Source organism: Thunnus maccoyii, chromosome 10, assembly GCF_910596095.1.
Source record: "Thunnus maccoyii chromosome 10, fThuMac1.1, whole genome shotgun sequence".
NCBI lineage: Eukaryota > Metazoa > Chordata > Actinopteri > Scombriformes > Scombridae > Thunnus > Thunnus maccoyii.
This window is the reverse complement of record NC_056542.1, coordinates 31,756,587-31,780,114: the sequence shown is the minus strand read 5'-3', so window position 1 is coordinate 31,780,114 and position 23,528 is coordinate 31,756,587. Positions and strand designations below refer to the sequence as shown.

Sequence of the window (23,528 nt, the reverse complement as noted above, 5' to 3'; positions counted from 1 at the left end):
ACAGGTTGACATCAGCTGTCTGTCAGTGTGTTTCCATCCACCTCAGTGGAATCAACGAAGTTCGAAAAAAATGGTTGAAACATCGCAAAAAATCTTTGTGCTTGGCTGAGGTGGAAAAGTTGGTGTTTTGATGAAAAGAAAATGCGATGGAATAAACAGTAGCGAATAAATCATGATGTTCATGAAGCATGCAACTTAAGCGTCCAATGAAGAGACTAAAAATAGAGGCACATCAGTGTGTGGATCAATGAGACTGTAACGTTTCTCAAATTAATACATTAAACAAAGATACATGTCATATTTCCATCATGTTCATCATTTTACGCCATCTTATTGTCATCTTCTTCTGTAATGCTTTATTGGCATCCAACTAGAGAATCAGCACCACCAACTATTTATCTCAATGATCCCAACTCCCATAATATTCCCATAACAGCTATTTGAACTTGAGTTGTGACAAATTACTACACGAAATTAACCGAGGGGAAAACTGTCTTAAGTGACATTCACACTGAACATGAAAGAAAATCATTTTAAGCAGCAATCTCACCAATCTTCACTGTCAGACAATCTATGTTTCTACGAATTACTTCCTCAGTTGAGTACACACACTATAGATGTCATTATTACTACCATACTAACCTTGCACACACACGCATTCCCACACCATTCAAGTAAATAGGAATATTAATACTACTGCAGTGCAGCTAGCATTTGTTATTGTTGCAAGAGTCAAAGTTTCTCTAGAAGCATTTCAGCAATGGTCAGAGCCTAAGAATTAATGTATTATGTTCTACCCAGCTAACAGGAGGTCAGATATACTGCAAGGTCAACAGTGAAATAGTGAGGTAAATATGCAGGAGGAGTAATATTAAGCCAATCAGAGGTGCTTGCTAGAGGATTCAGCAGGTTTGGTGATGGGCAGGGCTGGTAGCCATACTTTAAGAAGAGGGTGGGATGGGCAGGTATTTTTACCCAATCACTGATGACATGGGAGGGGGCTTCTGAGACTGATGTATTCCTGATTGAAGAGCCCTGAGTGAGAGAGAGGGGATTCTGTGCAAACTCAAACATGACATTTCAGACAGCAAAAACAGGTACAGTTGAACAGAGAGATCATTGAAGAAAGCAAACATTTTTTTCAGAGAGAGAAAGAAAATAACATTTGAATGCACCAACAATGCCAATGGAGACAGAATAGCCTGCGGGGTAAAGGGGAGCAGGGTGCATGTGTGCTCTGTGGTTTGACTAATGGCTTTTTGAAAGCTGATACCAATAGCCAAGTGACATTTATCACAATGCTCATGCCACATAAATCATGTATTATTGGAATATTATGTGAAAAAATATAATGTGCAAATAACGATTTTTCAGGGTATGTTTTCTAGGTGCTCGTAGTTATAGTAAGGACGTTCTAGGACAACCGATAATTAAAGGAACAAATATGCCTGCTTACTGTCAAAGCCACAGTCGGTTGAGGAGATTGATACAAATCTCTGGGAAGTTTTTTAAAGTAGCTTGGAACAGTTGGAAGCAAGGGAAAATAGCTTCCATTAAAAGTGAGTGTTCCTTTCAGAAAAGGCCAATATCAACCCCAGTGTGTAGCAGCAAAGTGGTTTGTCGGGTCAACCTTATCTCTTTTTATCATAACTTCACTGATCTGACCTGTAATTTAAGGGAATGATAATGACTTACAAGACAAGAAGATTTGAAAGGAAAACCATGGTTTATTACAACTTATTTTGGTACCTATATATCAGTTCTATTGGTTATGATAGCATTGTTGAGATCTCTTTTTTGTTTTGTGTAATGTCACAACATTACAAGATTTATCAATTACTTTGTTGAGTACAATAGTATCATAACCAACAGAAGCAGTGACCAGAGCTACCAAAATTACCAAACCTAAAGTTGTGATAAACCATATCTTTCCTTGAATATACTTTTTAGTGAGATCTTGCTGTTTAAAAGCCCTGCTTCCCTTTACAGGAAACAACCAAACAGGTAGAAAAAAGACACAGATGGATTTACAGAACTTTACATCAATAGCAACACCTGCAAACAAAGAGCAGCTGGAGGAAAATGCCACACATTTGAAACATAAAAGAAAGCAATGAGATGAGTCATCATCTTGCTCAGTCTGTGCAGGACCAATAACCAGACAGCCTTCCCCACATCTATCTTGTTCTTTCTTTCCCTCTGCTAGTCTCCATCTAGCTCCAAGTCAGAAGCATTGATCATAGTCTTAGCTGGATGAGAAACACATTTTATTTTTGGTCTATTATCTTATTTTTGATTAATTCAGTCACATTTCTCTATCTTTTTTTCCTATCCCTCTCATTCTGCTGGTGTTAAAAAATTGAGTCGTCATCTTCAGCCAATTTGCCAAAGTCTGGAGTGATGGCCAGGGCGTAATTTCAGGCAAAGAGCCAATAACTGCATGTGTTCCTCCCCCTAAGCTGAGCCATCAGGCTGGTTATAGGTCACTGTGTAAAATGGATGTGTGGTATAAGGCATACCCCGCCCTCTCCTTTAGTTTCATATCAGTAATGCCGTCTTTGGACACCAGTTTGTTAAAAACGAGAATCCCAATAACCATGTTAACCTGCCAAAGAGAAGAGGCACAGGATTAAAGCAGAGCAAAGACAGTTTAATTTCCTCACAACATGCAGCACTACTCTGATGATGATAGATGATGATGATGTTCATCATGACAAGATGATGACAGCAGCATGCACATAAAATAGTCACTCACATCACACACACGCTAGCTGTACTTACTGTAGGCTCTGCACTGTACTCTAGACACTACCATCTTAAATGTTAGTGAAACAAAATATCAGGCACCCAATGAAGCATGAGAAGTATAAAAATAAATGAAAGGATGGATTGCTGACATATAAATACATTTTTAAATATAGAAAACATGCTTGAAAAAAAAAATCATACATTGAGTATGAGCTGCGTGAAATTAAAGGCAGGGGACTATAGTAATTCCTGCAATTTCAGCACTTTGAGCTTTCACTGTCTATAAAATTCTCTTGTAAAGCCAGTCTGATGCAGCTCAGGGTGGGCCGGGCCTCCGCTATGGCTGCCAATTGGAGCAGTAGCTCTTCATTAGAGAAGCAACTTGTGTAAAAAGCAAACCCAACACAAGCTGCTCACTTGTAGGTGGGAATGAAGCGCTGGGAAGTGAATCACTGAAACTGCAGAAAATGCATTTGATTACTGAAAGAAGTACACACTGTCACTGCAGTGTGTGTTCTGCCACTCTTTATATCTGTGATTTAACTCAGGTTTAGGTTGAATATCAGGGAAGTTGAGGTGACAATTTATAGATGAATTCATCTCCAATATGATTTTTATAATCGATGTAAGTCTTTTGCTTAACTTATACTCTTTTTTTTACTATATTTTCTATAATAAAGCCATCAGATATCATACAGAGAAGTAAGCAATTATAGACAATGAACTTCTCAAAATTTCCTGATATATTAAAGTAATTGCCTCCGAGTTCTTATATTCCATATTGGTACAACTTGGAAGTGCACTATTAAACTTGTACTATAGGCACTTCCTAAATGAGCTGTGTTTTACTTGTTAGTTAAGTAAGGGATAATACCCAACAAACTGTATGATTGATGATATCTGACAGGTTTGAAACTATATTTGCATTGTTTACACTGAGCAGCTATTTCTTTTTGGATTGGTTACACAAATAACACTAGCTCCAAGCTCAAGTCATGTTGTTAGCTTAGCAGATACATGCTGACGCTGTAGATATGCTTGTTAAAGGACGGGTTCACCATTTTTCAAGTGTGTCTTGAAACAACAGTCATGTGCCCAAATGAACGTTGAAATAAGTTTTTCTTGCCACAGTCATTCCTCCTGTTCATATTGACCATTAGAATATCCCTTCATAATTACCCCCATCACTTATGATGTAAGTGATAGGGGACAACACAGTCCTCCCTTTGTACAAAAATGTATTTAAAAGTTTATCTGAAGCTAATGTGAAGCTTCAGCCTCCAAATGAGTCAAATCAAGTAGATATCTTTCAACGTTACAGTCTTTTTAGAGCCAAAGTCCCTCTTTTGTTACTATACTCCCACTGCAGCTCAACAGGGAAACACTGACTGAGGAAACACAAAGAGGGAATTTGATGCTAAAAAGACTGTAAATGTGTCAGATATCCACTTGATATGACTAACTCAGACTGATGAAGACTCATATAAGCCTCACATCAACTTTTAAATGACTGTGTGGACACACTGTGGATTTTGGCCTCCATCACTAACATTGAAAGCACATTTGAAGGATCTTTTAATAGTCAGTATGAACAGGAGGAATGATTACAGTGAGGAAAACCTCTTTCAATGTTCATATGGACACCTGACTGTTGTTTTAAGACACACTTGAAAAATTGTGAACTTATCCTTTAAAAAGAGTTAAATGCTTTTAAACTAGGGAAGGTAAAGAGAAGGCAGGGGTGGGAAGGAGGAAGTAAGTGAGGAAAAGAGGTTGCAGGGACAAGAAGAAAGAAGTCTTAAGGGAAGAGCGTAGATAAATAAGGAAAAAGAAAATGTAGGAAGGAAAAGAGGAAGTAAAGGAAGGAAAGAAAAGTATGCCAGGAAGACAAGGAAACTATAAAAGAAGGAAAGGTCATTTCATCACTGTGTAGCACATGAAGACACACTGGTGCCACACTTGAAAGCTCCTGGTGCAGTTAGTGTAGTGGTGAATAGGCAGACCACTCCTTCATCTCCCCTCTCAGCTTCACAGTTTATCAATCTGGGTGATGGGGGCACCACTATTTTGGTGTATTGTTAATTAGCTAATGTTTCAGGTACATTTCGTTCGATTTGTATGTTAATGCAACAATTTATTTGCATGCAAGTTATGTTTATGTTATGCTCGATTTAAATGTGATTGAGGTTAGTGACAGACTAATGTTAGTAGGTTAAACTGTGATAACAACCTAACTAAATGAACTCTGAGCTGTTAGCTAATGTTATGTCATGTAATCTACAGTTTTTGATATGGTGACCAGGCAGACAGCAGGGCATCCGACTAATGGGATTACAGCCCAGGTGTTGATTTTATCACGGCAGAGATTTCTTCATTCATAATTACGATGCATTACTTTCTGATGAAGTTTCTTGTTTAATTTTTTTCTTAAAATTCCTGATAGCCATGAAATGTATGCCTTTCTTTTATAGCTAAGGGTTAGTTTATAGCCTACCGATGCACAATTTATAATCAGAGGAGGTTTGTAAATGTTTCATTTGAATATGTGATATTCCCATATAGCTATTATTAGTAACCTGTCAATCATCGTAAAACTGCCTCTGGATCAAAATAAAAGGAAGAGAGAAGTCATGAAGAATACAGATTTTGTTAACAATATTTATTTATCCTAAACTAAATATTTTATATATTTTTAATTAATATTATTTAATATTTTTATGACTCGCCATGAGCCCTGTTAAGTATGCCTATAATCGTTTGGATACTATTTGGAGACCAACAGCAAATAAACAAATGCACAAACACAATTGGCAAAATCAGTCAGTATTCTCTGAAGTGTGTTCTTTCATTTGGTAGAGACCTTTCATCATCAAAGGTCACATGACGTAGATATGTTGGGTTTTAGTGTGTTTCTCCATGCATCTCCCTAAGGCTACAACAGAACTGCCACCAAAGTCTGGCAGAGCATTAGCTCATCGACATAATGACCCATCCTTCCTTCCTATAGTTTCCTTGCAGGAAAAGAGGAAATAAAAAAAGGGAAAATTAAGAGGTAGGAAGAAAAGGAGGATGTAGGGAAGAAACCAAAAAGATAAAGAGGAAAAGGAAGAGCTAGGGACAAAAAGGAGGAAGTTAACGAGGAGAGGAGGAGGCAGAGAAGTAGGGAAGGTAAAGAGGCTTTTATTTATTTTTAACTTAATATTTTTTACTGTTATTACATAGTTGTAATAGTTCTAATAAAAACTATCATACTACTCATATGACTACATGTATAAATAAAATTCTATCATATTAAAAATAGCTAAAATAATCAGTTTAATGTAAAATATTTTAAAAAGTTTAACGTGCTAACAAGGTAGGAGAATTTGCTTTTCTGAGTTTATTTATTGTCCCATTTTAAACTTGTGTAGTGTTTAATCTTTTAATCTCTTTATTATATATTATGCTATATATTTTACTATTTTGTACAAAAAAAAATCACAAAACAAACATTAATATGTTAAATAACATTATTACTATTATAAACCACACCATGGATTGCTTTTGAAAATATTGTTCATGAATTTATGGAGGTATCCAAACCAAATATTGAATTGAATATATATTTTTAAAGTGACTGAATAAAAACTGTTACATGATGAAAGCTAATGCTACTTCTAAGCTTAAGTTCCATTGTGTGCAGAGGCTTTAAAAGCAAACCAACACAGACGAAGAGGAAAGAGGAAATACCAAGACTACAGCTGCAGCAGGTCCAACAAATGCATAGAGAAGACCTCCTTCCAGAGACAGCCAGCAGCTACGAGAGAAGAGCAGGAAAACACGGATGTAGAATGATATGATTAGAAGGATTGGAGGTGATGGAGAAGCAAAGCGGGGAAGGGAAGGGGAGAAACACATGAGGGGTTGTAAGAGCAGGGAAAGAATGAGGTGAAAGGTAAAGGGGAGTAAGCATGAGTAGGAGGATGGTAAAAGATAGATGAGACACAGAAAGAAAGAGGTTAATTATGCTGCACACATAAACCCCCAACCATGTGTAATATCCCTGCATAAATAGTTAAAGAGCATGAGGTATACTATAGTGAATGTATAGGAAAGCATGCTTACTAGCTCTGTGTTCCATATCCCTTTGCCTTAGTGAATCCCACTGAGATCGCCACCACGAGAGCAGGGAGACCTGGGAGGAAAATAACATTAACATAAACACAGGAGAAACGGGAAAGACCATGAAAAAAAGAACAACATGATGGACAACAGAAAGAAAAAACCCACCCCAGCCAAGACATAGGAAACGCTTGCGTATGATGCGATTCCTGAGGCGACCTGTCACTGCCATGTAGGACTGCCATGCCTCTGTCAGAACCCAGCAGAACGAGGACAAGAAGAAGAAATGAAGAAATGCCGCGATCAAGGTGCATAAGACCTGAGACAGAAGACAAACAAAAGTAAGCAGGATGATTCTTAATAGATCGGGCGAACTGTGATCATATGTTATCAAATAGATTAGGATTGGTCCTTACCTTATTTCGTGTCTGTGTCTGTCCGATGAGAATAAGAGCATTGGAGGAGATGATGGAGAGGCAGAAGTTAATGAGGATGACTGAGCGCTCAGAGCGAATGTACCTGCAGGAAGACGAGAGGAAACATAAAAACAATGAGTGTAGTACTTACTGAACCCCTAACATGGCTCCACCTGGCACCTGTAGCCAAGATCACAGTGATCAAGCTAAAGCATGCATTTTATGTTCTGACGTGGTATTTCAGTCACTCCCTTGCAAGCTAGGTTAGGGGCAGACATCGTTCACATGGGCCTGATGATCAGACTGAACTACTTTTTCATTGCACTTCATTCATTCAGCCTGTGTGTTGTGTTCATGTTAGCCAATTTCATGTTGGGAACAAGGGTGTTTTGTTTTTCCCCAACCAACAAGACGCAAGATGTATCCATCCCAACGTCATTTATAGCGGACTAAGTAGCTTAAGATTCATCGCTAGAAATATAGAATACAATTTCTGAAGAAATATGCAGATTTAAGACCTGCAATTCAACTTACAGCAACCTGTACAGCTGCATCAATCCCACCCACACTCGTCGCCAGTTTTGTGGCTATATTTCTGTTGGATGGAGGGTCACAAGGTAGCTACATCCATGTAGAAAGATGTACATTCCAATCTTTAAGTGCAACACACCCCGGCTGTATTCCGGATTGTCCTGTTATTTCATGTGGGTCAACTGACGGCCGTCGCACGCACTGAACATGTGGTACAGCTAGAAGTAGCAGTTAAGGTACAGCAGACAGGATGTGCTGTTCCATGGAGCAAATGTGATAAAACTGCTGCTTTTATGGAGAGTGTGCCAATGCTGGGAAACAGGACAGTGTTTTATACACAGCCTGTATATAAAGGTGGATGTAGTGACCTTCTAAATAAGGAGTGTGGGGTGTTGCCTTTCACGCTCTGGAAACAGCCCCGCTACCTCAGACCCAAGCTAATGTTAGCTTACTGGGAACACCGAGCACTGCACACTTGGGCTGACGTTAGCTATTTTAGCTAAATTGTGCTAACAGGGCAGGTATCGTAATTAAGTAACATTAAACTTAGTGAAATATTGCAACAATAGTCCAACTCAGTGCAAGTCCTGGAGCCAGGGAGAGCAGCAGGCGAGCCAACTGTCAATCACAGCTGTCAATCAGCGCCCACGCAGCAGACATCAAAGCAAGTATAAGTCTTCAGATCTTATTAACGGAGCAATAATTTCCAAAATGACCACCAGCACACTTATTAGAGGCCCCAATTTAGGAGTTTACGTGAATAAATCTGCAATGATGCTACATGAATCAGATGTATTTGAGCTGCACAACTGGTAGCAAAAATACAGTGAACTTTCATCTCTCTACACAGTCAAGTTGTACAACAAAAATCATTCATTAATTCTGAGAACTTTTAGGTTTTATATTGAAACTGCTCCTCATTGTTTTTTCAAAGTACATGCTGACAGGTTTATCTTGAACTTTCTTCTTACTTTCAGTAATGGGATAATTTTCTAGGTCCCATTTTTTTCTTATTTTGCCTTATCTCACCTCCAGACAGACACATAGATGATGATGAGTAGCAACAATGTCAACGAAGACACTCCACAGCCCACGATCAGCGTCACAGACGGGAGTTGTGTCTTATCCATGTTCTGAAAAAAGAAAAAGAAGGCAGACGAATATGAAAAAGTGTTCAGTGTGGTCATGTCTACAAACCTTATGAAACGATCGAAATTCATCAGTGGAATCCATTCTATGCATCACATCACCCATATCAACAGGACAATGAATAGAAATATTATAGTGAAAAATGTCAAAACCATCACTGCAAAGTCTGAGAGCAGCTTTGGCAGGGTCATGCAGATCTGTAGTGTGTGCAGACTTTGACAGGAGCTGCCAGCAGACAAATACAAAAACAGAAAAATTCCCCGTTGGCTCGATTTGCTGAGAGCTCACCTCCTAACTGGGTCATTCATGGTTCAAATGCAGCGGACTACATTTTCCATACCAGCATTTCAGTTTGATCTTTTCAGAAGGCCAAAGTTCTATAGACACTGTAGCTCTCACTTACAACCAACCAACCATGAAGCCTTTTATTAAAACTCTGGTTTGTTTGTTCATCTCAAGAATGTGTGACCAAATTTAAACTGCTGCCATGTGCTGCAGCCATACTGGAACTGATATGGGCCAGTTTCACAAAAGTGAACAAAAACAAAACAGATGAATTTGTCCACCTCATGGCTGCACCCAAAATTTGCTTCTCCGAGCTGGAACTGATGTGGCAAGACAGTTCAATACTCCATTTCCATCTGGTATTAACATGCAAACTCTATATAAACATCTTAATTAGGTCAAGAAAAAACATATTAATGTGGGTGCAGGGTTTCCTGCAGTATCATAGTGGAGGCGCAGATTAATTGATCACTTGATAGATAGAAAATGAATCTGCAACTATTTTGAGAATAAAATAATCGTGTCATTCTTTAAGGACAAAATGCCAAAACATGTGCTTGTTACAGCTTCTGAAATGTAATGATTGGAAGCTTTTATGTATCATACATGATAGTAAACTGAATACATTTGGATTAGAGACAACAAGATATTCACGTACAAAAGACATTTTTCTCTAGTTTCTGACATTTTATAGACAAAATGATTAATGATAAAACAATCTGCAGAATATTCAGCCCTAAGTAGATGATAGATGGTAAAAGTGCATCCCAGGATTTAAAGAGAAGCATGACAACGTGTTGAAAAATCAGTGTCAATCCCTGCCATGAGGTGAGATGTTAAACCACTGGAGGTACGGTAAGCAAAAAAATGTGCGTGATAAACAGTGTGAAAAGTGTTCTCTGTGTAGCGAAACACACTGCGTGCTTGTGGCTCATTATGTGTTTGCTTCAGCTTTCACGCTGTGTAGTTCTGTGGACAACAATGCAGAACATACAAAATGGCAATTGACAATGACAATTCAGCTTGAGAGGCTGATGGTTTGACTATGATTAGAGTCAGTGAGTTTAAGTGTGTAGCCCCAGTTGGCCGGCTGTACAGAGGAGTGTTTATGGTGGTAAGTGGAGCTGTAAAGGTTAGCAGGATGACTTCATACACCCACACAAACACATACACCCACCCACCAAAGCACTGCTGTGAACTCTAAAACTAAAATAATTGCACTGATATAGCTTTATAGGAGAGGCTTTTCTACCCTGACGAGAATAAAATTCCATGAAGAATAGCCTACTGCATGCACGCACGCACGCACGCACACTGTTAATGCAGGTATCTGGTGTCTGTGGCTGGAGAGAAGTCAGCAGGCTGGCTGCTTTTTGGGCCTTGGTTGCAGAGCTAGATGAGTTCAAGGTGACTCAAGAATAAACCAAAATATCTCAAATCAGCAGACACACACACACACACACACACACACACAGTGATGCATGTCAAGTCAACTTCACATGACAACATGTTCACCATATACTGCGGACATTTTTCCTTTCCTGAAAAACCATCCCCATGTTAAAGCAGACATTGTCTTGGTTGTCACGGCAACACTGTAACATGGCAGCAGAGAGTGTTGTGTAAGGGTGTGTGTGTGTTTATGCTGCTTGGGATATTTCCAATTGCCAATATTAATCTTTAAAAATAGGCACAGTAATTAAGAATTATTATATTTACTACTAACTAGTTTACTTGATTATGATTTTTATAATAATCATTATGCCCTATTTATACAGCACCTTTCACACAAAGTACATAACACATTTTAAAAAAGAAAAGAACAGACCATTTAAACAACAGTTAGAATATTAAGGTATATTACTTTATGTAACATCTTAATGTGAAAGATAACTGGTAACTCTGAGTGGCAAAGAAATGTAGTGGAGTAAAAAGTACAATATTTCCCTCTGAAATGTAGTATTAGACATATAAAGTAGCACCAAATGGAAATATTCAAGTAAAGTACCTCAAAATTGTACCTAAGTACAGTACTTGAGTAAATGTACTAAGTTACCTTACACCACTGCATGGTGAGAGACCTAAAATAGACAGTTTGATTAAAAAAACTACAAACTATTTGAACAAGGAAATGTGTGCTATCACACATGGACTAGCTAATACATGATAGAATACGTGTTTGTCAAGCTAACGTCAGCTTAATCAAATGGCTGCACCACACATAGGCATGGTCATAAATCATACTAATAACAACAGAAACAAAAGTTTCTGGAAGCCTTAACAGTTAAAAGTTTCTGTCACAAACAACAGCGACAATCACTCTTCTGCCCTCGTCCATTCCATCATTATAGTGTTGTTATTAATGTAAAGGCATGTACAGACAGTGCAGTCCTAGTGTAGCCTAAATATCAAAGAAACATTTCCTCCAGCTCTATCACTAGTCTCCTCTGTCTTTTGAACAATTCCACCAAGTTCTATTCTAACTCTTATTTGTTACTAACTGTATGGTGCAACCTATATTAACCAAGTTATAGCATGATATTAAACTTTAAACACTGAACTGATTCAGAGCTGAAGATAATGTACAACAGCCATGTGACATCATGCTTCACCCATATCCAGTCATCCTGCATCATTCCTGCTCTAAAGTGGACTCAGTAGAGATTCAACTGACCACATGATACTTCTGAGCATCATGTTTTTTTGTTTGTTTGTTTTTATTTTATCAGCATTAGTTAACCTAATCATACTTCCAGTTTGAACAAATGCTGGTAAGAAAATTCTATTGGAGCATCTAGGATATCAGTTAAAGCTATGTAGTCTGAAGGCCATTCAATACAGATTTAAGTTGTCAATAGCAAAACATGTCATGTATGAAAAATTACAAAAGAAAGCAAAAAAAAAAAAAGAGTGAAGCCACTGATGCTCCGCTTACTTTCATGAGTAATCATCAAAAACCAATGTAGCTTTATACAGCTGTCCAGTCCTAATGCTGGTGTGTTGTGGCCACGTGAAGAGAGTTAAGGTGAGGTGAGGGGACACTTTAATGAAATAAACTGTGTGGTGGGGGTGGACATGAGCCCCCCCCCCCCCCCCCCCCCCCCCCCCCCACCCCCACCCCTTCTAGCAGGAGATAATTGGCTGAGTTTATAGCCTGTCTTGTCTGCAGGTTTGATGTGTGTGCTGGGGCTAAGTTAATTAAATCCTTCTGATTAATCTGCACCACATTTAGTTCCTTCTCTAAAAGCAAAGATTACGAGTGCAGCAGAATGGAAAAGCGTCTGCTGAGACAGACAAACTTTTACTTCCTCTCCAGCCAATGACGGAGCTCAGTTGGAGTTCTCACACAGCGTCCAAACGAGAGCAGCCGAAATAAAACGGCCAGACTGTATCATTCCACATGAGCAAAAAGAGAGAGACGCTCCAGCTATCACCACTAAGGAGATCTCATTTCCTAGAGGTCTATCAGATGAAGCTGCTGACAATAGTAAACAAAGATTGCTTCAACACTGGTATGAGAATGGATCAGTTGGATGATAAAACTATTGATCCAAATACTAATCAAAGTAAAGTCACTCCTCCTGAAGTGGGGCTAATTGTAAATCTAATCAGTTAAATCAAGTCAGAACGATAAATACTAAAAAAAAATAGAAAATACACAGATATTTATTATCTGGATCAAACAGCTTCTTATAAACTACCTCACTCATAAGACATGATCTGATATTAGAATTGCATTTACACAAATTGGTTACTATTTTGATAATTTATTCATTATAATTTTTATAGCAAAAATGCCAAATATTCACTGGCTCCACCTCATCAGATGGAACTTTACTATGCTTTGCTTATATAAGCAAATATATCAAAACAAGCAATTTGGGATCCATTGAGTTCTGATGGCCATTTTTAACTAGTTCTTTACATTTTACTATTTATTATTTTCAGTTTAAATGAAAAAGCAATAAAATCAAATTAATCAATAAAATAATCAGAAAATTACTCAATAATGAAAATAATTGTTGGTTGCAAATACTTTTTTTTTTATTCAACAAGCTAACAAATTAAACTGGGCTATTCAGAAAAAGTCATATTCACAGATGTGGAATATGAAACGGGGAAACAACTAGCTCTACTCTGTCCAAAGTTCAAAAATACACCTACTAACACCTCTGAAGCTCACTCATTATTTCATTATATTTTGTTTGTTTCAGCAGTGGTTTAAGGGCATTTACATACTGGAACTTAACAAATGACTTTGCGCAGCTTCCTAGAGTCTTGTCATCACCTTGTCAGACAATTAGCGGGAACACCAGGAAGTCATTGCTCCCAGCCAAGAAATAGTCCTGCACCTAACCACTGATAAAACCACAGCGTGTCTTTTTCACACTGCAGTTGCTGAATGGATTAAACAAACAAGATATAACGTGTTAATTAGTGAGCTACAGAGGTAGGCAGATTTTGTTACCTTTGGTCTGACCAGGCTAGCTGTTTCCCCCTGCTTCCAGTCTTTGTGCTAAGCTAAGCTAACCAGCATCTAGCTCTAGCAAAAATAGCATGCAGACATGAAAGTAGAATTTTATTTTCTAGTGCAACAATTAGTCAATTAATTGACTAATTGTTAACTATTAGATTAATTGCCAACTATTTTGATAATCGATCAAATGTTTTGAGTCCTTATTTTAAGAAAAAATGTCCAAATTCTCTGGTTCCAGCTTTTCAAATGTGAATATTTCCTGGTTTCTTTAGTCTTCTATGACGGTAAACTGAATATGTTTGGGTTGTGGACAGAACAAGGTATTTGAGGACGTCGTTGTTAGTTGTAGCCCTAAAATTTTCTCATCTAAAGCAAAAAGCAAGAAGGGAAAGGAACAGCAGAAAATAAAGGAAAGCTAATAAATGAATTTCTGTCACATCCTGCCTGGACTTCGTTTGGTTTTTGAACTTTTTGTGTTCTTTTGGGTTTCCGGTAGCTTAGAGTATTGTTTTTTGGTTTCCTGGTTTCTCTGTGTTTCCTCCTCCTGTGTTCGTGTGCTCCTCCCAACACCTGCCCTGTATCAGTCTCGTCAGCCCTGCCCTGGTCCCTGTGTTTCCCTCAGCCAATCACTGCCAGCCTACCCTTGTGTCTAGTAACCTGTTCCCCATTCCTTGATTAGTTTAGTTTGTATTTAAGGTCTGGTTTTCAGTTCAGAGTCTTTGTTGGATCGTCTGTTTTTGTCTTGTCAAGCCTGTTCTGTTGGAGGTACACCTGTCCCATCACCTTTTGTTTGTATGCTCACGCCAAAATAAAGCATTTTTCTTCAGTCCTGCTTTCTGGCTCTGCATTTGGGTCCACTCACCCCTGCTTCATCCTGACAATTTCCCCAAATGTTGAACTATTCCTTAATGATGACAAAGTCTGAATACATCCCAATATTCACATTGATGAAACAGTGTTACAGGAGCAAAAGTAGCACATCAGGTTATGTTTAACAGAAATAAACACCATTCTGGAAATAAAACAAAGACTTCTCTTCTGTAAAATATCTGCTTTGCCTGTGAAATTCACACAAAACAGAAATATTCTATTTTATCATGTAAACACATACTTTTCTCTCATTGGATATTCAGCAGAGCCACGTAGATTAGATTTATTTGCCAATTTAAGTATGACTACCATGGATATTTCTGGTGCCCCTTAATAGATAAAACACTGTGTATGATGACCTTGGTCTTATTAACTTATTTATTACTCTCAGAATGTGGGCTACCGACCAAAGCTTGTCACTGCATCTGCAAGCTCCTAACAGCACATTCAAACTGAAGAAAAGGCTTACGGAGGCTCACAATATCCAAAATGATAGAAACACAAGCACTCTCATTTATCCTCTTCCCCCTTAACACACATAGGTCTAGCCGTAGCAGTGAACTGGGCTCAGGTTTTGGGGCTTTTGCCTTTGACTGCAGTGCTTTTTTTTTTCTCTGTTTTTCCTTTTAAAAGCCTGCAGAAAAGTTGGACTGAGCAAAATGGACACAGGAGGTGGCAGCGAGAGTAAATGATGGAGTAAGCAGAGGGAGAGAGGGAGAGCAAAAGTATAATGCAGCATCAGAGCATGAAAAATGGTGTGATGAAGTGACTGAGGGGTAGAGAGAAGAGGGATGGGAGGAAGAGAGGAGCGAGGGGGAGGACAGAGAGGAAAAAGAGGTTGGGGTGTTTATCATGCTGGGGCTGTCGGAGGCTAGCTGCAGACAGAGCGGCTGGGCCATTTAGAAGCTACTATGTGTTGCAGTCGGAATAATTAGCATGGTAGCCATGGATGTCTCACAAAATAATAGAATGTGGGGGAAGGGACAGCAGAATGAGGAAGGAGAGGGGTTGCCTTTTCCTTCATTCCTGGCAAAAGAAACCGCCACAATTTAGCTTCTCTCAGGGCACAACGGAGCTGTGAACAGACTGTCATCTGCACAGGTGGAGGCAGGCTGCAGGGGAGACAGCACACTGAGGACGCCCTGAACTGGTTAACTGATGATTATTAGCTGATCATATTTCACAAGTACCTGTATCTGAACAAGCATAAGAGTCTACAGCCATGCTAGCTGCTCTGTGTGGTACACTGGTGCTTTGAGCTAAATGCTACTGTTAGCATGACAACATACTCACAGTGACTATGCTAACACACTGATATTTGGCAGGTATGATGTTTATCATGTTCACCATCTTGGCATGCTAGCAAATAAGCACTTAACACAAAGTACAGCTGAGGCTGATGGGAATGTCATGGTAGTCAGGTATTTGGTTATAAATCGAAATATTGAGCAAACTGAAATTTTCACCATGTAACGGCACCAAATGACAAGCCAGAGGATCACCAAAGTCAAAACAATTCATCCTGAAGGGACCATGGATGTCTGAACCAAATTTCATGGCAATCCATCCAATAGTTGTCCAGACATTTCATTAAAAAACAAAGAAATGTCACCAGCTCACTAAAGCCATTAGGATTAGTCCTCTTGGAACCATAATTGTCTGTACAAAGTTGTGTGCCAATCAATGGAATGGATATTGAGATGTAGCCTATCTCAGAATAAGTGAAAACTTTGACCTGATGGTGGCCCTAGATGAAAAGTCAGGGCATCATCACCATCATTAAGATGCATCATCTTGGCACTATAGATAACTACACAACATTTCATGACAATCCATCCAATAGTTGTTGAGACATGTTCACTGAAAAACAAAAATGTCAACCTGCTGGCACAGCAATCTATCAAATATTTCAGTCTGGACCAAAGTGATGAACTGACAAACTGCCATATTGGTCAGGGCAACATGCTATAAACTCTCAGAAGACTGGACTGGTAAGATGCTTGAATCGTGTTCAGCTCAGGGATGCACAAACTGTCGCACAATCCAAACCAGATCTTGGGGAATTAATAGCGTTCCAGCAGCAAAGCTGACAATACAGTCGAAACAAGCAGAATGATATGCGATTTTTTTTTTTTTTTTTCAGAATTTTATCACCAATATTTTGACTATTGTTAGCATTTTAAGTTTAAACAGACAAAAATACTCCAGTTTTGCAAGTGTGCTGTCATTGCCTCAAGTTGTGAGGGCTGTGGAAAGCCATGCCCCCAGTGGTGCAGTCAGTAAGCACCTTCTCTGGGGATACAAAGATCCAGGGTTCAAATCCCTGGATGGCCAATTCAAACTTTCCCACCATGTGGCAATTTATGCATGTGATAGGTTCTCAAATTCTTCTGGAGGTCATATTATGTTCAAGACTGCCCTTTATGTTCAAGACTGCTCCACTGTTACCTCCGGCTAACAGCTAATGGATGACAACTAACAGCATCAACCATTTTTATGTTTTCAAAAAAAGTGAAAAAAAGTTATTAAAAAAAAAAAAAAAAGACGAACATCTAACAGCTGGCAACAAACGCTGCCAACGTTTCAGCTAAGTGACTAACATTGTGAATCTGACTATAACGTTAGTTAGCTGGGTAGCAGACTATTTCGTCATACCTTCATACCATCCTGACATCGGGGTATGCAGTAGGCTATATGACGGCATTTGTGTTAGGAGCGTGGAGGAATATCTGAGGAGACATGAGTGAGGATACACAAGAGCAGCCTTCATGGAAGTCTTTTACTGGCCGACACGCCCCCTTATTGGATATCAATTATTGACTAGACACTGCAGCTGATCACACTGAGTGGAGACAGATTAGTGATTAAACTCAAGCATATCACTCCCAAATTTTATATTTAACTTGTTTTCTGATTCACCATCTAGTTAAATATGTTAACTGTTATGTTGGTCTGATCAACAAAAGAACCACAAATAAAAATAGATAGGAAATAGAACCCTTCTTCTATAGATTCTTGCTGGAAGACCCGACAACACTTGTTGCCACAGCGGATACCAACCCCAATCCTGAACAGTGGGTTGAACAGAGATGGTATGCGGGTGGTGGCAGACTGGCAGTTGAATAAAATCATGTGGCTAATAAACTGGTTTTGTAGTTGGAAGATGTAATCTCAAGAAAGTTATATGTAGCATTCAGTACGAAACCCAAAATACTCCCAAACAGGAGCATTTTTCTTTCTTATTAGTCTTGTAATTTCATCCCCATCACTCGTAGTCGCTATCTTTCTCTGCCTGTTCCACCAATAGAAACTGACCTCTGGTGGCGCGTGCTGTGCACTACAATGCATCATCTCAATACAGCATGTCCATATCAGTTCAATAGAAAGAGGAGCATCTGTATTTTTGATGGTATTAAAAATCATACCTTTTGGGATTTCTAAATACCCTGTTATACAATATAATACCTTGATACCACCCAAGCCTACTGGCTAGCTAACTTCTCTTACAAATTGAATGTTTCCCAAAGAGAAAGAGTTAAGGAGGCAGTGGGAAGAAGCTGTAAGACGGAAAGGTTTTCCCACCAGTGAGTCCTACGTGCTCTGCAGTAAGGACTTTGACAGGACAGGTCATATTGTCAGGATTAGAGATGGAGCTAAACCATCTCTCTTCAGTTTCCCAACTCATCTCCAAAGAGCGGTGTATAACTAGGCTATAAGGATGTGATAGCTGGTCAATGTCACACTTTGTGGAAAATGTTTTGTTTTTGTTTTTCTGTTCTTTCTGAATGTTTAGGAATCAATTATAAATTGTGCATTACACTGTGGTATACTTAAACCTGTTCAAGTTGTTTGTAAGTATTTTTTTTTCTTTCACTTTAGCCAGTGGTAACCAGGACAACACAAGCCTCAAGGAAGGCTGAAGAGAGCCTGTCAGTGGACTGTTCTCTGTATTTCCAAGAGACTGAACCTCTGCCTAATGTTGTGAGTATTTGTACCAGCTATGCCCCAAACAACTGTGAGCATCATGGCCCTGGTCATATTCAAACCTCTCTCTCACTTGCTTTTTCTCTCTCTCTCTCTCACTCGCTCTCTGCAACTCTTTTCAGATACACTCACACATACGCAGGCGCACACATGCACACATTGAAACATGCTGGTGTTGAATATGTGTCACTGACACACACACACACACACACTCAAACCCACAGTGCTGGCAGTGGAATTGAGGGGTCATGAGATCAAGTAGGTGGGCCAGCTGATAGTAAATTGTGCTAGCTATGCACCAAACAGCTGTGACTGTGAGACATGTGATATAAACATGACTCAAAACATTTTCATCCTTCTTTCTACTAGTACAACTCCTATGTACTGCCTGCATCTTCCACTGGTTTAAAGACCAGCATCAATGAAACCTTGACTAGGGTGGATAGTCTGGAGCATGAGATGAGGAACCTGAAGGACCCAGAACAGAGGGCAAAGAACACGGTGCGTGGTCTTCTGGAGGATCTGAGGGGGAAGAGCTGAAAGAGAGGCTTGATATCTACTCAGGTAAAATTAAAAAAATAAAGCTTTATGTAGGCTATACCTTATGTCTACACTTTCTCATCTTTGTTAGACTTCCTAGTTATTATTTCAAGGGCACTTATTAATTAGTCTGTGCTAACTGAATTTCAGATCTTCCGATAGACCTCCTGTCAAACCAGGGCCATGAGTACACAAAAGACCAGAGGGAGTGTGCCCTCACTCTCCACCTACATGGTCCAAAAGATTTATAAATTATCTTTTCAAAGAAGTCTTTGTCATCTGAAAAGAACAAATATCTGCATTAAGTGTGTGTGTCGGGGGGGGTGGGGTGTTTAGCGGCCTGGAATAACAATCCCTCTGCAGGCCAGTTCCAGGCCATTTTCCGCTGTCTCATGATCCGATACGGTGTCTCTCCAAGCACTTCAGGCAACGTGGCAGCACAGGATGAGACCGTGTCCCTGTCTGCTGTTGAGATATCCTCTGCAGCAGAAGAAACTGAATAGCTTCCATCACCTTTTTGTTAACATCTATGCAATTGTGTGTGACCACAGCTACCTACCAACCCGCTTTGGTGGCCTTGCGGACAATGCCCTTGTGTACATATCAGGGGTTGTCCTTCGACAGATTTTGAGAAAGTTGTCCTGTGATGTGTGCTGTGCTAGCTTGGTGACAGATGCTGTAACGGCACCATTTGATCAGAGCTACCACTTGCTTACACTGCGAAACAAAGGAGAGCTGATGATTCCTTCTGAAGGTACAGTGAAGGTGGTCAGATCAGCTGAACGATTTATTCACCAGTCATCGTTGGGGCAAGCCGTCAGAGTGTCCTTGTCTGATTTACTATATAGGCCTACTAGTTACAATTATTAATCTAGTATATTATTATCATTATATTACCACCACTGCTGCACTATACTGTATATTGTTGTGCTACTACTACATCCCACTTCATACTATACACTTTAAACTTATAGTCCATACTATTTATACTGTACTATATTTTTCTATTTTTACCATGTCATGTAAATTTGTTATACTGCTTTACCATCTGAATTTCCCCTCTGGGGATCAATAAAGGCATATCTCATTTTATCTTTTAATTGTTTGTCTGTAACTGTCTGTCTTGGAGTATATCTGTATCCTTTCACTACTATAAAAAATATAGAAAGTAGACTGACTGCTAGTGTCTCACTATTTGATTTGTATTTGCCAATTTTGTTCCATTTTTCTCACTGATCATAAACCCTTCAATATTAAAAACTCATTGAAATTGGTTGAGAAACGTTAACGTTATAGTGCTTTTTATCCAGAAAAAATGCAGCTCCACCATTTACTACAGTACATCTGTTTACAGGCCAGTCTTGCCCGGACCAATATGGCTGGTTGACGTATATGGTTGATGTATCACAGCAACAGGCCGAAGCTATGAGTCTTTCCTACTTAGAAATTCCACAGAAGCAGAGCATAAGATGTCGGCCCCTTATGACCGCTGTTGGTAAAGGCAATTTAGTTAAACTAGACCTGAAACAATTAGTCAATTAATAATCAATTATCCGATTAACAAAAAAATTAACCAGAAACTATAATAATCAACGAATCCTTTAAGAAATCCTTTAAAACCTTTAAAGCAATAAAGCCAAACATTTGGTGGCTCCAGCTTCTAAAATGTGTGACTGAGCTTCTTTTTTTTGTCTAATGTGATGGGAAGATGAAAACCAGTTTAAGACTGTTGGTCAGACAAAACAAGCTGTCACCTTCAGCTGCAGGAAATTGTGGTGGACATTTTAGACCAAATAATGAATTGATTAATTCAGAAAATAATTAAATAATAATAATAAAAGGTTAATGGACAAGGAGAATAATCATTATAGATCAAACCATGGAACTATTAATTGAAAGGTAATCAAAAGATTAATTGAAAATGAAAATAATCTTTAGTTGCGGCCCAAACTAATTTGTTGGGAACAGACATCACTTCAGCACAATATCAAATGAGATGAGCAGAGCTTTAAGGCTGGCCCTGCATGATTACCTCTCTCTTCTAACCATGGCAAACATTTACATGAGGCATATTCCTAAATGAATCATATGGTGATTATTTTTGTTATCACTTAGTCTTACTTTCTCTATCAATCGATTAATTATTTGGTCTATAAAATGTGAGATTCAAAAATGCCCACCACCATTTCCTAAAGCCCCAGATAATGTCATCAGATTACTTGTATTGTCTGACTAATAGTCCTAAACCTGAAGACGTCAGTTTATGACGATATAAAACAAAGAAAAGCAGTTAATTCATGTACTTTAAAGGATTATTTGTTTTTGCTCCATAGCCAGCAGTGTTTGCTGTTCCTGCTGCTGTCAGTGATGCTGGTGAAGCTGCTCAGTGTGTCAGCTTGCAGCTTGTCAAGGTGTACCCCCCCCCACCACCCCCCACCCCCCTCAGCCACAGCTAGAGCCCTGCCTAGACAACACTACCTCTGGGATGAAGAGGAATGTTATGGCTGTGACCAAGGACCATTAAGCCTAAAAATAGTCAAGAATCATGTCAAAAACACATCATACATTAGACAGACAGCATGTGTGTTAAAATCACTATTGTAACTGTGGCTGTCCAATGGTACAAACAGCAATTCACAATGATATGAAGCAACTAACCAGCTATAACCTTTATTAGTGTGATTATCTTTTACTGGCAACTGACTCAAATCAACACTTCAACATTTTGGGAATTCTCTCTTTTCAAGAGTAAAATGAGAAGATCAATACCAAGCTAATGTCTGTGCATTAAGCTGGAGTCAGGATGAGGTTAGCCTAGTTTAGCATTAAGACTGGAAACTGCTTGCCTGGCTTGTCCAATAGAAATGTGACTGAAGCTAAAGCTCAAACAAAAATGTAAAAACATCCATTTGTGAGTTCAGGGCATGTTGCATTGTGGAATCATTTCTTGGCTAACAACAGCTGGGCACAGTGACTGTGTATGGCCCCTCAGAGTCTTGTCATCACAGTGAAGTTGTCAGTACCATCACCACTGGTGCACAGAAATATCAAAAGCTATGCTCTTCAACTACAGACATCCGTGCTTTAGCTGGAGACGCTGCACAGATATACTGTTGTTTGTCAAGAAACAGTTCCAACAAGTAACTCTTCATAAAACCACAAATTGACATTTATGATTGTGTGCAGATAAACGAACAAGATACAAATGTTAATCAGTGAGGTTTAGAGGTGTAGACAGACATTTTTATGTACCATGGACAGAGCCATGCTAGCTGTTTCCCCCCTGCTTCCAGTCTTTATGCTATGCTAGGCTAACCACGTCCAGCTTCTTCACACATAAACATATTTCCCAAAACTCTTCCTGTAAAATTGTCATCGACCAAGTCTCAGTCAGCCGACTAATATATTGATCAACTGATCATTTCAGCACTGAGACAACAAAGCACCGATGGAACACACGACTGCAGCCTCTCAGCATGAGGACAACAACCACGTTCAATACTGAAACCTTCGCTCACATCCCTCACATCACGCTCGTCTGTTTTTTAATCACAACCACGTGAACAAACAGAGACATATACTGTATGTTTGACTCAAGCTGAAAACAGTTTCATTTGTTTAAACCACAGCAGCTTCCTCTGGCCTATAGCCTTCCTTCTGGGCCAAGCAGGCAGCAGGATGAACAGCACGCTGCCTCCTATGTCTTTAAGAAAGCCTCGTCGCCCATGCTGTTACCAGGGCAACTAGTGAACAAACTGCTTCCGAGGCAATTTCCAGTCTAATAATAACTAATCGCACTGAATGAAAATTCCCCACAAAGACACTGCCCTTTTCCCCACAGAAACTGGGGCAGCTTTGAGTCACTGGGATTCTGCTGTGGCTGCCTGCATGGCTCCCTGTGTCCAGCTGCAGACTACATTGCGAGGGGAATTGTGCTCTGTATCCAGCTGTAGCTCCCGAGTGTTATTAAAATGTTTTTCATTTTTTCTCACATTAATGGATTGCCATGCAGCACCTTCTCCACTGGGCCTGGTAACCATGGAGACGCCATTGACAGTCAAATATGTTAAAATATGCTAATATGAACATCATTTGTTGGTGTTCACATGGAATAAGAAAAGCAGAGGAGGAGGGGGGGGTGCATGCAGGTATGATCATATAATATAACATGATCTCACTCACCATGTCATGTATGAATATCAGTACATCTGAGCCTGTGTATTCAATACACAGGTTAGCACACTGCTGCCCTGCCTGTGTGCATTTCCTCTTGAACACATAAACAGCCTGTCTCCTTCTAGGTGCAACGTGAATAAAGAAGCCTCCAAAAAATCATTTTCGTTGGCAAGTCTGCAATTACCTTTTACAGCATGGTTTTGGCATGTCGAGACAGAGAGAGAGGGAAGGAGGGGGGGGTGGGAGAGAGG

The 23,528-nt window shown here is 39.4% G+C and overlaps 1 protein-coding gene and 1 long non-coding RNA gene across 2 annotated transcripts in view; one reads left to right on the top strand and one right to left on the bottom strand.

Annotated features, from left to right (window-relative positions):
* The window catches only part of adgrb1a (adhesion G protein-coupled receptor B1a), a 120,574-nt gene that overhangs the window by 20,902 nt on the left and 76,144 nt on the right, over positions 1-23,528 (bottom strand). Inside the window, exons 18-23 of the mRNA XM_042424000.1 lie at positions 8,826-8,929; positions 7,266-7,368; positions 7,018-7,168; positions 6,853-6,922; positions 6,478-6,544; positions 2,520-2,605 (exon numbers count right to left, since the gene is read on the bottom strand). Of these exons, the coding sequence (XP_042279934.1) occupies positions 2,520-2,605; positions 6,478-6,544; positions 6,853-6,922; positions 7,018-7,168; positions 7,266-7,368; positions 8,826-8,929 (581 nt within the window). The remainder of the gene's footprint in view (positions 1-2,519; positions 2,606-6,477; positions 6,545-6,852; positions 6,923-7,017; positions 7,169-7,265; positions 7,369-8,825; positions 8,930-23,528) is intronic.
* On the top strand, positions 7,103-19,409 carry LOC121905616. The gene is made up of 4 exons (XR_006098444.1): positions 7,103-7,190; positions 18,457-18,558; positions 18,931-19,125; positions 19,252-19,409. It is a non-coding gene; the product is annotated as an uncharacterized LOC121905616 (long non-coding RNA).